Genomic DNA, 13,166 nt, shown 5'->3' with positions numbered 1-13,166 from the left:
TTTAAATTGTAATAATATTTCATAATATAAGTTTTTTTTTTTGTTGTTTTTTTTTTTTTTTACTGCAGGCTTGATGAGCATGAGAGACTTCTTTCAAAAGCATTAAAAATAGTAATGTTTCCAAACTTTTGACTGGTACTGTATATATATATATTTTATTTTTTTTACTAGTGTGTGCAGGACACTATAGTTCATTTATGTAAGTGAGGAGAGCAAAATAAAGTAAACTGTGACATATTATAACCAAATATTCTTCATACAGTGACTACCAGTAACATTTGGGAGCAAAAATGATTGGGACACTTTGAGCTGATCATGTTTTGCTGAAGTGTTTCTTCTTTAATTGCTAATGCTCTCTTTACACACAGACTGAACAAAATGAAGCATTGCTTGGTCACTGGTTGAGCTAAACTGGTATTATCTAATTGTGTAGTTCAATTTAACAGCTGACAGATAGTCAACATAATTCATGTGTGAGACAGTCTAACAGAAGGACATCAACTGAGTTCTTCTCATATTTTATTACCATTTTCTAAATTCTAAATTATAGTGAATAAACTGTGATAATGTGAGAAATGTTGAAGGTGTCTGAATAAATGTTGGTTTGACTGTATTATACTTGAAATAAACAGATGCAACTAGATAAAATGCATTAAAATAAACACTTAAAATTGTGCTGTGATGTTTTCTTTCCACTAGTCTGAAACACTACTTTATGAAAATCTAATAATTGACAGTTTTTGCCTTTCATTAAATAATATGCAGGAGACAGTGATTCCTTCACTCTTACCTCTTGGTTCAGAAGTGCGGTGGCCAGCTTGTGTACGTCAGCTGTCATGAGGGACGTGCCTCGGATGACCTTACTGAGCGAGGCCAGCGATTGGTGGATGCTCTGGACCAATCGTATGCCATTAAACTGCTCCAGCTGGACGAATGAGAGAACGGGAGAGCCGACGCCCTCGCTGGGAAGAGCCACTTTCTGATGGATCAATGAGGAACCCTGAGACACGACAGAAAAAAATCTATCAAACGATGCAAGAGCCAATCAGAGAGCGGCGGGAAACGATAACCAATCAGAACCTCGACTCAGCCCAGAAGGACACGCCCACAGAACGTTTAATGCATACTGCACACAACACGGCTGGTGGAAATTGTCCGTTGCTGTTTGGTTGGCTTTACACAATTCCCAGGAGTGAGGCTGCACTGGGTGTGCTGGGAAATAAAGTTGTGTTTTGTTGAGTTCCCAGGATACTAGGGGTGTCACAATATATCGCAATATGTATCGTGGATAGTGACAATATGTATCGTGGATAGTTCACCCAAAATAAAAATGACTGTATGAGAAAAAAATTCAAGTTTTCAGAGTTTTAGTGTCAGTACTACATTAAACTACTATATATAATGTTGAATATAAAGTATAATAATGCACTGGGGGAATATGTGTGTGTCCTGATAATGCCAGATGTCTGATGTTACCAGTAAAAGTGGCCGACATTATTGTAAATATATCTAGCTAGTGACAGAGATCAAGCATATTCATCTACAATAATGCAGTATTTTCAGCTCCAGAATCATGAATATTGTTATTCTGGCGTCTCTATTGTCGGTTCATTGGGTTTCAGCATCAAGTCCAAGACTATTCATTTACACACACACAATGTAACACCAAATTTAACATTTTAATCAACAGTTCATTTTTTGTTAACGTTTTATCATATGTCTTGGAGTATCGCAATAATATCGTGAGTTCAGGATCGTGATATGTATCGAATCGTGACATGAGGGAATCGTCACACCCCTATATGATACTACAACATTTTGAGTGGCACATTTCAGCTCTGATAGTTTTATGATTCTGTCACTCTTGAAAAACAAGACTGAGCTGACAGAAAACCCACAGGAAAGTGCTGTTATTCGTTTCACATGACACGTTAACATTGCACATGGACATCTGGGACAGAGAAGAGTAAACTATGATACAACATGCTCACTAAAATGCTGCTGAATACCTGATTGAGGCGTTTCCACAGGTTGAGCACGGGTGAGAGTGCGTTAGACCAGATCTCTCTGTCGAATTTGGAGCCAGCCGCTACAGACCTGCTCAGAATCCTCAACTGAGAGATCACCTGTGCAAACACACACACACACCCCTGAGGTGAGCACATTAGATCTCACTGTACACTATCCTCCATCTCTCTGTGATTGTGGCAAACTGCAGTGAAGAGGTGGGCGACTCTTACACATGATAAATTGGTCTCATTACAAGAGCTACACACACACACACAGACACACACACACAGTCTCTACAGCAGTAGAGACAAAGATCAGTCTAAACCTGACAGTGACAAATAGGAGTGCAGTGCAACGGTCTGAACACACAAAGAGAATGTGTGTGTGTGTGTGTGTGTGTGAAGTCAAGAAAGAGTGACAGTGAATGGGACTGATTTGCGTATTTCATTCAATATAAAACGAGATTCCTGCAGCGACCCTGAACACATTAGCAACTGAGCACTGCTCAGTCAAGCATCACAAGCATACATTTTTTTAACCACAATTAAATCCATTCAAACGTTTTGTTCTTTTGTCAACTTTAAAGCTGAATTCTCCCGTTGACTTACAATGTTAGCGTGTGACAGCAACAGTGATGACATCATCGTGATCACTTATATCTGCATGAGTGTAATCGGTCGTCTTTCTTGCATGTATTTGCATACAAAACGGAAAAGTTGCAGCATTAAGTTTCGATAGAACCAGCTGAGACTTTTCATTGGTTGGCTCGCAAGCACTGCTGTTTGTTTCAGGAAATTAGAAATCCTCTCGAAGATATCCTCACAAATACAGTAAAAACTACCCAGGAACGTTTGAAGAGACTCTAACTAGCTGAAAATTTGTTTAAAGAAAGTCTAAAAATGTGAAGATTTTTCAGTAAAAAAAATATTGGCAGACAATTCCTGTGTGTGAATGCACTTTGACTGTTAGCTTATTATGAACTCCACCCCACAGGAAAGAACAATCACACACACACACACACACACACACACACACACACACACACACGTGTGCATGCCTGTGATGTAGAGGAATGTCCTGCTCAGCACAATATTCTCAAAACACCTCTGACCTCTAATGACCTCAACAGAAACACATACACGCACACACACACACACACACACACCTGTGAGCTGATGATTCTCTGTGAAGAGCGCTCAATGTTTGCAGGCAGACCGAAGAAACTGGGTTTGTCGTCTTCAGGAAGAGCGTCCACCACCACACGATAATCCTGCACACATAGCAGGGTGACTTTAATCCAATCGTGCAAAGGATTATGGGTAGAATCAGTCCAAAAAGCATGCACAAGATGCTCGATTCCTGTTAACTATACAGTACACATAGTACACATTCACTGACCGCTATGCTGCAGGAGTTGGGCAGGTGTATCTGAGCCGGGAAAGCGTGTGTTTTCTTGACACGAGAGTGTGTGTGCGACTGCGCGAGGAGTTGAGCGTTAAAGAACTGCTGTAGGTACGAGCGAAGGATGCGCAGGTCACACACGTTATCGATGCGGCCTCCATAGATGGCGTTCTCCAGGAGACCGTGCACGAATTCCCACTGGAACACCTTCCCACCTGAAACACACACACACACACACAAGGAAAATCCTACAAAGTGCAAAGATAAAAACAGCCTGACACACACATGACCAACACACACCTTCAAACAGGCGGTCAATGATCTCAAAGCCGGCTCTCAGGTCTGACAGAGAGAACTCGTAGAACTTCGTCCAGCCCTGTGCCACACAAACACATCATCATCATCATCATCATCAATTCAATTCAACTTCATATATTCAGCCTGTGCAATAGAAACTCACACTGAATCATGATTAAATATGGAGCCATGTTTCAAAAGCCAGAATCTCCAAGGACAGCGTGGAGTCATTCATCTTTTCTTTGGCTCTAAATTGTTCCCAGACTTTTCACAACAGGCATGATTTAATCTAAGCAAGTGTATGAAAGAAAACCTTTTAAAACGCCTGCTGATAATGCAAAAAATACTGGTACTTCGGTATCAAGTCGAACATTAAAAGATATTTACAGATAAATCATTTTTAAATATATATATATATACACAGGACTTGACATCAACACCCAGTAACCCGCCAAATATGTGTGTGTATTTCATCAGTGGTGTGTAACGCAGTCACTCCTCTGGCCACTTTGGTGGGTTGAATTTTATATAATATACATTTTTCAATTGTAGTCTTTTTGAAAAGGCATCTGAAATAATAAACTCAGTGCAATATAGTGTTGTCAAAAATATAAATTTTTCGATACATGGAATATACTGAAATTCTTCCGCAGGAAACACGATACCAGCTGCTCTTTTTCTCTCTCTCATCTCTCCGACAGCGAGTGACACACAAACCCGCCTCTCCTCACTCACTCGATTCATTTGCTCCGGATGAATATTGTTGCAGGGCTTGAATTTCGGCAACAAATTGCGCGTGTTGAGAATAATTTTACTCATTCCCACATATTTTGTGTTCAAACCCAAAGTGCAGCACATAAAGACAAGTATATTGGCTATAAAACAGTATAACGGATCCGTGCGTCAGCTCTTAAAGTGACAGCAGCCTAATATACCGGCCGCCAAATTATGAGATAATATTAAAAATATCTATTTTGCAGTTTTTCCCCATGGTATCGATGTCAAAATGGTGGCCAGTGAAAACGCTGAGTGGCTGGTAACTTTGGAAAACCACTAGTCACAGTGGCTGATGAGCAAAAACGTGAATTTCAAGCCCTGATTATATATATATAAAAAAATAGTAGTTTATATATTTTCCTTCACACAGCCCCTGAGAGACACTATCAGCCCAATGAATTCCTTTTCTCCTACACAACTTATTAGCTCCTGCTCACTTTAGGAGAGAGAGAGAAAGATGGAGTGAGCGAGACACATTAGGAAAGAGAAACGCATCAGCATCAGCTAATTAAACGCAGCTCTTCAAAGGCCTGGCGCGCAGTAGTTCAATTCAGAGTCGGAATTAATAATTCAAACAGATCCAAGAGCTTCTGTTTGAATTCCAGCGATTGTTTGAGGAAGAGACGCACATATGTACACTACCGGAAAAAAGTTTGGAATAATCACGTGTATTTTCTATTTTTTATACGCTTTTGAAAGCAGTCACTTATGCTCCCATAGAGTACATCAATACAATAAAAACTGTTAAATGTTATTACAGTTTATAATAACTGAATATATGTTAGAATGTTATTTATTCCTGTGATCAAAGCTGAATTTTCAGCATCATTACTCCAGTCTTCAGTGTTGAAAACAGTTGTGTTGCTTAATATTTTTGTGGAAACTGGCTACTGAAAATTCAGCTTTGCCATCCCAGAAATAAATGACCTTTTAAAATGCATTCATATAGAATTTGTATTATTCTTTCACAATAAGATTTACCTCAATAAATGCAACCTTGTTGAGCAGAAGAGACTTTTTTTCAAAAACATAAATTATTCTCTAAACCTTTGACCGGAATTGTATATTTATGTGGTCTACAGTCATGTGACAGGTGTGTACTAGAGATGTGACGGTGAGGATATTTTCGACATGTGACAACATGTGTAATACCGGTAATTTTTTTAATCGCTAATTTAAAGGCAAATGTAAAATGCGCGCCTCCATTTTACGCACGGACGTTCATAATGGTGCAGAGAAGCACTGTTTTGTTGTTGTGTTTTTCATTAAGAATAATAGGCTAATGAACTAACCAATAAAGCAATCCGCCCCGAATTGGCGCTAATTTGAAAACGAAACTAAAATGCATTTCAAGCAAAAATAATATTCGAATATTGCTGGGTATTATTCGATTATAATTTGAAAACTGCACCCCTCCCCCACATGCACGCACACATGCATGTATAGGTTACACACCAGAGCATGTGAGCAAAGCGGAGCGGGGTGACGCTTAAATATAACTTAAAAAACGTCATACTTTAAATAATGTTTTTTTTTTTTTTTTCATCTATGTTGAATACATGAAAAAGGAACCGCATGAGATGAGTAAGATAGGATCATAAGAAGCCCAATATATCGGGAGACATATGGAGTGGGTCAGACATGATTTTGACCACTTCATTAAGTTTTGTTTTGTAGAAAGCCTTTTTTTTTAAGTGAATTTCACTTTGTATAAATTGTATCTTAATTTTAATCAATGTTTCATCAACCAATTGTCTGGATTTAATAAATAAGAAGTAAATATTGCAGACAATATGATAAGGACACGGAGGCGCCGGCACGTGAACTGAAGCTCGTCTCATAAATGAACCGAAACTCAGCGTATAAGCTACTTGCCTCACAGACATGAGAAATATACCAATAGAAAGCTTGAAATGTCTACTTTTAAACAAAACAATTCAAAACGAAAAGAAATGGGCTGCTCTCTGCCACGTAATTCATATGAAGTGTGCATTTCTCTCTATAGGCGCATTCACTACTGCAAAGATCGCGAGTCAGCATCGTCAACTTCATCTTTGCAGCCGACACTGACACAGAAAACACCAGTTTATTGGTAAAAAATCATGCATAATCATTACTTTTTGTGGCAAGCTTTACACTTGCGCTTGAGTGCGGAATAGGCAATTTATTACAAAAACGCTCATTATGGATTATATTCTCTCCCATATATATTTAAGTAATTATCCCTAGAATAGAGCAAGTGTTTTTCCATAGGAATGAACTGAAAACGCTTTCCCTGTTCTGCTCGCTGCGCACCCGTGGACACGTGCGGCCGTGCACATTAGTTTCATTTTCAAATTAGTGCCAACTCGGGGCGGATTGCTTGAATGGTTAGTTCATTAGCCGATTATTCTTAGGAATATAGTTGTGTCTCTACAGTCATGTGACAGGCGTGTACCTGAAGAATATAGTTGTGTCTCTACAGTCATGTGACAGGCGTGTACCTGAGGAATATAGTTGTGTCTCTACAGTCATGTGACAGGTGTGTACCTGAGGAATATAGTTGTGTCTCTACAGTCATGTGACAGGTGTGTACCTGAGGAATATAGTTGCGTCTCTACAGTCATGTGACAGGCGTGTACCTGAGGAATATAGTTGCGCCTCTCCTGACACACCGCGTGGAACCAGGCCAGGCAGAAGAGAGACTGAGCTCGAGTCAGGTGACCACCTTTACTGATCTGCTCCGCGCTCCAGGATTCATATGTCCTCGTCAGGTTCTTCTTGAGCCCTGGAGGAGCCTGAACACACACACGTTATTAGTAGATGTGAGACGCATCTCTGTTACTCTATGGCTGAGAATTGACACAAATTTCCCAAAGCTTGTGATTCGATTCCAATCGCCATCAGATTCGACATCAATTCATTTGGATATTTATCAGGTCAATTTTGCTCAAGGAAAATACTAATGCTGTAACCTGCACAGGGAACCCAGTCTATTGGTGTATTACTGGAATATTAAAGGTGAAATTAACTGATTTGTGTACGAATATTTTTATAATAATAATAATAACAATAAATGTTATAATAATAACTCTTTAATGATATAATTATGTTTCTACTACAAGTTTTTAATTGGTGGCTGTCATAAAAACCTGTTTTCACTACAAATTTATTCAAAAAATTAAATGCATTAAATATTTAAGAACAGGTTAAGCAAAATATAATGAATAAGAAATATAGTGCATCAAAACGCTCCTATCTAGAGTTATTTTTCTAGCTAACTATCAAGTTTATGGACAACAAATGGCTTTTCTGAGGAAAATATAGCGTTACGCATCATTGTTACGCAATCGCTGATTACATGAGATTTCTGTTTATTTCAACATTCCTTCTGATGTTCATTCATGTTTATTTGATGCTATAACTAGTAGTAAAGAGGAAGAGAGACGGTTCACAGCTACAGCGATCTGTCACGCCACATTAAAGAGCGTCAAAACAGTATTTATCGTTTGAATTTACTAATAAAACTGACAGAATCTGCAAGGTGAGATTTTGATGCAGATCAAAAGTAACAAACACTTTATTTGACAGTGTCCATGTTACATATGCACTTACCATAGTAATAACAGTAAATTATGCATAATTATATGTAACTATCCTAAACCAAACCCTATAGTAAGTACATGTTGTTAATTAATATTACTTAATACTTAAATATATAATTACACTGTAACAATGACACCTTTAAATAAAGTGTAACTCACAAAGCTTACTGTGATTTAGGCGCACTACACATAATGTTAAGTGGAGTTTTGTTGAGGGATCAACTGAAAACAGCAGACTAAGTATCCATTCTTGGGATTTAAAGTGTAACTCTCGCCAAAATGCAACCTAGGCTCTTTTTGTGAATCTACCCGAGGCAAACTTTCGTTTAAAAGCATAATTAGGATGGAAACGCCACTTTTAAGTTTGACCTTATTTTCGTTTTCGGTCAAATTGCCTTGTGAATGGGAGTGAATGGGGCACGACTATGATCGCTATTTTTAAAACACTAAGAAGGCTCGACACAACATGAAACTGTGCTCTCAGTATCACCAGAGGCTCTACACATGAACTCCAGCATTGAGAACAGTGTTTGTGTTCACAAATAGTCGATCTCCGAAAGCGACGTAACAGGGAGGAGGGTAAAGATGGAAAGCTCCTAAAGCTTCGTTCAATATAAATTCACGGATAATTTGTTGTTTTGTCGTTAGTGAAAATCAAGATTGACCTTGTATTTGAAAAAGGATCCTCATATAAGAAGCAATACTAAAACTCAGAGTCAGTTCATTCGCATTCGGAGATCGACTATTTTTGACTGACAAAATGCGGGCGGACACAGAGACAGTGAGTTGTTCAAAATCTTTCTTTTTAGTAAACTCTGTGAACACAAACACTGTTCTCAACGCTGGAGTTCATGTGTAGAGCCTCTGGTGATACTTCCAGCACAGTTTCATGTTGTGTCGAGCCTTCTTAGTGTTTTAAAAATAGCGATTTTTGATGCTATCATAGTCGTGCCCCATTCACTCCCATTCACAAGGCAATTTGACCGAGAACGAAAACACGGTCAATCTTAAAAGTGCCGTTTCCATCGTAATTATGATTTTACACGAAAGTTTGCCTCAGGTAGATTCACAAAAAGAGCCTAGGTTGCATTTTGGCGAGAGTTACGCTTTAAGATCATTAAGTGAGAATCGATTAAAATGGAGAACGGACTGACACACACTGACCTCATAGGTGATCTTCAGGCTGGACTGGAGAAGTATGGGAGTGAACTTCGCATGGACCTCAGCAGTCAACCAGAGTCTGAAGCCGGCTTTGGGTTTCATACTGTTGATCTCCTGCACACACACACACACACACACACACACACACACACACACACACACACACACACACACACAAGATGTCTCACTACAACAAATTAAATCAATGAATGCAAATCATCAAACCAATAACAATCTTTTCTGTGTGTGTTTTATAGGGATTGACTCTCTCACAGCCTCATCTGATTGACTCCAAACCCATTACAGATCTGCAGTGTTGCACAACACACACATATTTTTAGAATGAGCAGAGAAATGAAAACAAAAAGCAATTAAAGTATCTGCAAGTTATCTCACACACACACACACACACACACAGATTCACTCTCACTTCACAACAACAGTCATTTCAACTAGAATTAATGACACAGTAGAAGACAGACGAGAGAGAGAGAGAGAGAACTTCATAATGAAACACAGATATGAAGGTAAAAGAGTGGCAAATCTCGAGAGCAACCAATGCGACGACTCCTTTGCCGAGTTCTGCTACTCTGTTACCTTCATACACAGACAGGAAGTTGCTACCTTCTCCAGCAGGGGGAGCCACGCCGTGACGAGGTGCAGGTTTTTCAAGCACAGCCATTCACCCGAGCGAACACACTCTCTGAGCGCCTGCAGAGCCACATCAGCCTGACCCTGACCCATCGCCACCTTCATCACACAACACTTTCAGTCAGCAGGGACGCATTACACAGATCAAAACTCACAGTAAAGACATTCATAATGTTACAAAACATTCTATTTCTAATAAACGCTGTTCTTTTAGAACTTTCTGTTCATCAAGAATCCTGAAAAATAAACGCTTTCTCCAAAAATATGAAGCAGCACAACTGTTTTCAACACTGATAATAATCATAAATGATTCTTGAGCATCAAAGCATCATATTAGACTGATTTGTGAAGGATCATGTGACACTGAAGACTGGAGTAATGATGCTGAACATTCACAGGAATAAATTACACTTTACTAGATATTCACATAGAAAACTGCTATTCTAAATGTCCATCATATTTCCAACAAAAAATGTTTCCAAATGAAATAGTTTCCAACTATTTTAATTAAATAAATATTTCTATATTTTCTGTTTTCATTTTAATTGTATTAAAAGTCTTATTTATTTTGTTGCTTTTGTCATTTTTATATAACATAGTTTTTATTATGTTTTAGTATTTAGCTTCAGTACTTTAACTTAAACTAAATGAGAATGAGAAATGTTGCCTTGGCCACTAGCTGAAACAAAATAAGCTTTTTAAAAACACTTTAGTTTATTTCAGTAAATGTTTATTTCATTTCAAGTAATGAAAATGGTTTTTTTTTAATGGTTTTAGTTAATGATAATAACCCTGGTTTCTATCAGGGGTATTTGAGTATAGTGTGTCTGATTATACAGTATGTATGGAGGTAGTGTGTGTGTGTGTGTGTGTGTGTGTGTGTGTGTGTGTGTGTGTGTGTGTGTGTGTGTACTTGTACAACAATCTTTGTGAGGACCAGTTTGAGTTTTAGACCATTGGAGTGAGGACAAAGAGAGTAAAGTGAGGACATTTCGGCCGGTCCTCTCTCTCTGAGAGCCTTTAAAGGGCCGTTTGAGGGTCAACACTTGGTTTTAGGGATGAGGTTATAATGAGGTTAAGGGTCGGTTTAGGGTCAGGGGTCGGGTTAGGCACTTAGCCTTGATGGGTAAGGTTAGGGTTAGTGGCTAGAGATTGCATTGTCTCAATGAACGTCCTCATAAAGATAGATGTACAAGAGTGTGTGTGAGAGTGTGTGTGTGTGTATGTGTGTGTGTGTGTGTGTGTGTGTGTGTGTGAGTGTGTGAGCTGGACCTCATGGTAGTTCTCTCGGCCCACGGTCTGACTGGCGAGGTCCAGGAGCTCCTGTGACGGGTCGGCTCCGGCTGAGATGATCAGCAACAGCGGCTCCGACTCCAGAGTCTCTCCGTACAGACGCTTCAGATTCAGCGGAGGAGGAGACAGTTCCCTCATCCCTACACACACACACACACACACACACGAGTAATGAGCATAATAAAGACTGACAGACAGACAGACGGTCCTCTGGTAACCTCAGGTACAGACAGAGGGGTAGATGGGAACTTTACTGATCCTGTGTGGGACACTGAGGAGCATCAGCTGTCAGACGACACCGAACACAGAAGAAGATATTCAGATGTTATTCAGATATTCTACAAAACTTTTCAGAGAAAAACTAATAATTATGAAGCATTTTCCCCAATGAGGACATTCCCAAATGCAGGTTTTCTAGGTTTAGATAACTTCTGAGGACAATTTTGTTTTGCAAACTATCGCTATGTATGTACACACACACACACACACACACACACACACAATGCGGCACATCGTTGTCATTCCAGTCGAGCTCTGCACTCTTGAGAGGGGACTGAATATCTTCAAGCGACTTTACGTTTCCATAGCAACCACAAGACGAGGCCAGCGCACAGCTATTCTGTTCCGCAGAGCAGGTTTAACCTGGACAACACAACACACACACACACACCTCTATTCTGTCTCAGACGGCACGTAACAGCCGTTAAATGACTCTGTAGCTTAGCGTCGCTTATAAGAGGATTAGAAACAAAGATCCATTAGCATGTAGAGTTAGCGTACACACAGTGACTCAGCGTTAGACATCAAACTCTGCGCTAACAGAGACACGGACGTCTCTCTCTCTCTCTCTCTCTCTCTCTCTGAGGAACAGCGTTAAGACTCAAAACTAAAGCCTTTCAACTGGATCCAACGTGAACACCCGCCAAACAGCGGATGAGAGTGAAATTTGGCTTTGGCAAGTGAATAAAAACAGAGTTAGCGGCCAGTTGGACGCTGACGCTTTTAGGAACTGCAGCACTGGAACGAGAGCGTGACCTTCAGTGATGTCAGACCACAAATCACAGAGATACAAGCAGACAACTGAGGAAAACATCAGCGACCGCCATCAAGGGAAGAGAACACACACACTACACTGCTCTTATTATCATAAACCACTGGAAGAGCTGATCTGTGATGAAGAGTTTGAAGAGTGAGACATAGTTCACTGCCTCAAAATACTATGGTATTAAAAAAGTGGGAGAAGATGGACTTGTGAGATTTTCTGGATACACTTTACAATAAGGTTAAAAAAATATATAATGATAATAATTTATACAAAAATGTATAATACGGTTCATAATAAAAAAAAATAAACTAACATACATTTTTTACAACCTAAACTTTTAAATGTTTCAATAGGGTTAAAAATTAACTACAATAATAATAAATAAATAAAAATATATATATATAATTTTTTTTTTCATTTATTCAATTTGAAATGTTAAATGTTATAATACGGTTCATGATAAAAACAAATTATTACAACCTACTACTTTACTTTAAATATTGCAATAGGGTTAAAAATAAACTACAACACAATAAAAATACAATACAAAACAAAAAAATATATGTATACAACTTGAAATGTTAAATATTCCAAAAGGGTAAAAAATAAAAAAATATATAATAAAATAAAATGTTAATTTATACAACCTAAAATGTTAAAAGTTGCAAAAGGTTAAAAAATTTAATAAAATGGTCATTTCTAACAACTTGAAATGTTACAACAGGGATACAAAAATTGTAAAAATAAAAATAAAAAAATAAAAAAATAAGTGGGTAATTTATACAACTTGAAATGTTAAAATGTTACAACAGGGATAAAAATAATAATTAATAAATAAATAAATAAATTAAATAAATAAATAAATGGGTAATTTATACAACTTGAAATGTTAAAATGTTACAACAGGGATAAAAAATAATAATTAATAAATAAATAAATAAATTAAA

The 13,166-nt window shown here is 38.3% G+C and overlaps 1 protein-coding gene across 1 annotated transcript in view; it reads right to left on the bottom strand.

Moving 5' to 3' along the window:
- The window catches only part of dync2h1 (dynein cytoplasmic 2 heavy chain 1), a 123,592-nt gene that overhangs the window by 20,695 nt on the left and 89,731 nt on the right, over positions 1 to 13,166 (bottom strand). The window contains exons 77-85 of the mRNA XM_084418454.1: positions 11,154 to 11,314; positions 9,855 to 9,980; positions 9,234 to 9,344; positions 7,107 to 7,262; positions 3,712 to 3,787; positions 3,409 to 3,626; positions 3,176 to 3,280; positions 2,010 to 2,126; positions 791 to 1,000 (exon numbers count right to left, since the gene is read on the bottom strand). Of these exons, the coding sequence (XP_084274580.1) occupies positions 791 to 1,000; positions 2,010 to 2,126; positions 3,176 to 3,280; positions 3,409 to 3,626; positions 3,712 to 3,787; positions 7,107 to 7,262; positions 9,234 to 9,344; positions 9,855 to 9,980; positions 11,154 to 11,314 (1,280 nt within the window). The remainder of the gene's footprint in view (positions 1 to 790; positions 1,001 to 2,009; positions 2,127 to 3,175; positions 3,281 to 3,408; positions 3,627 to 3,711; positions 3,788 to 7,106; positions 7,263 to 9,233; positions 9,345 to 9,854; positions 9,981 to 11,153; positions 11,315 to 13,166) is intronic.

This window comes from Rutilus rutilus (genome assembly GCF_951802725.1).
Source record: "Rutilus rutilus genome assembly, chromosome: 9".
In the NCBI taxonomy this organism is placed as follows: Eukaryota; Metazoa; Chordata; class Actinopteri; order Cypriniformes; family Leuciscidae; genus Rutilus; species Rutilus rutilus.
The sequence above is the reverse complement of the archived record's forward strand: the minus strand, read 5'-3'. Positions and strand labels throughout refer to the sequence as shown.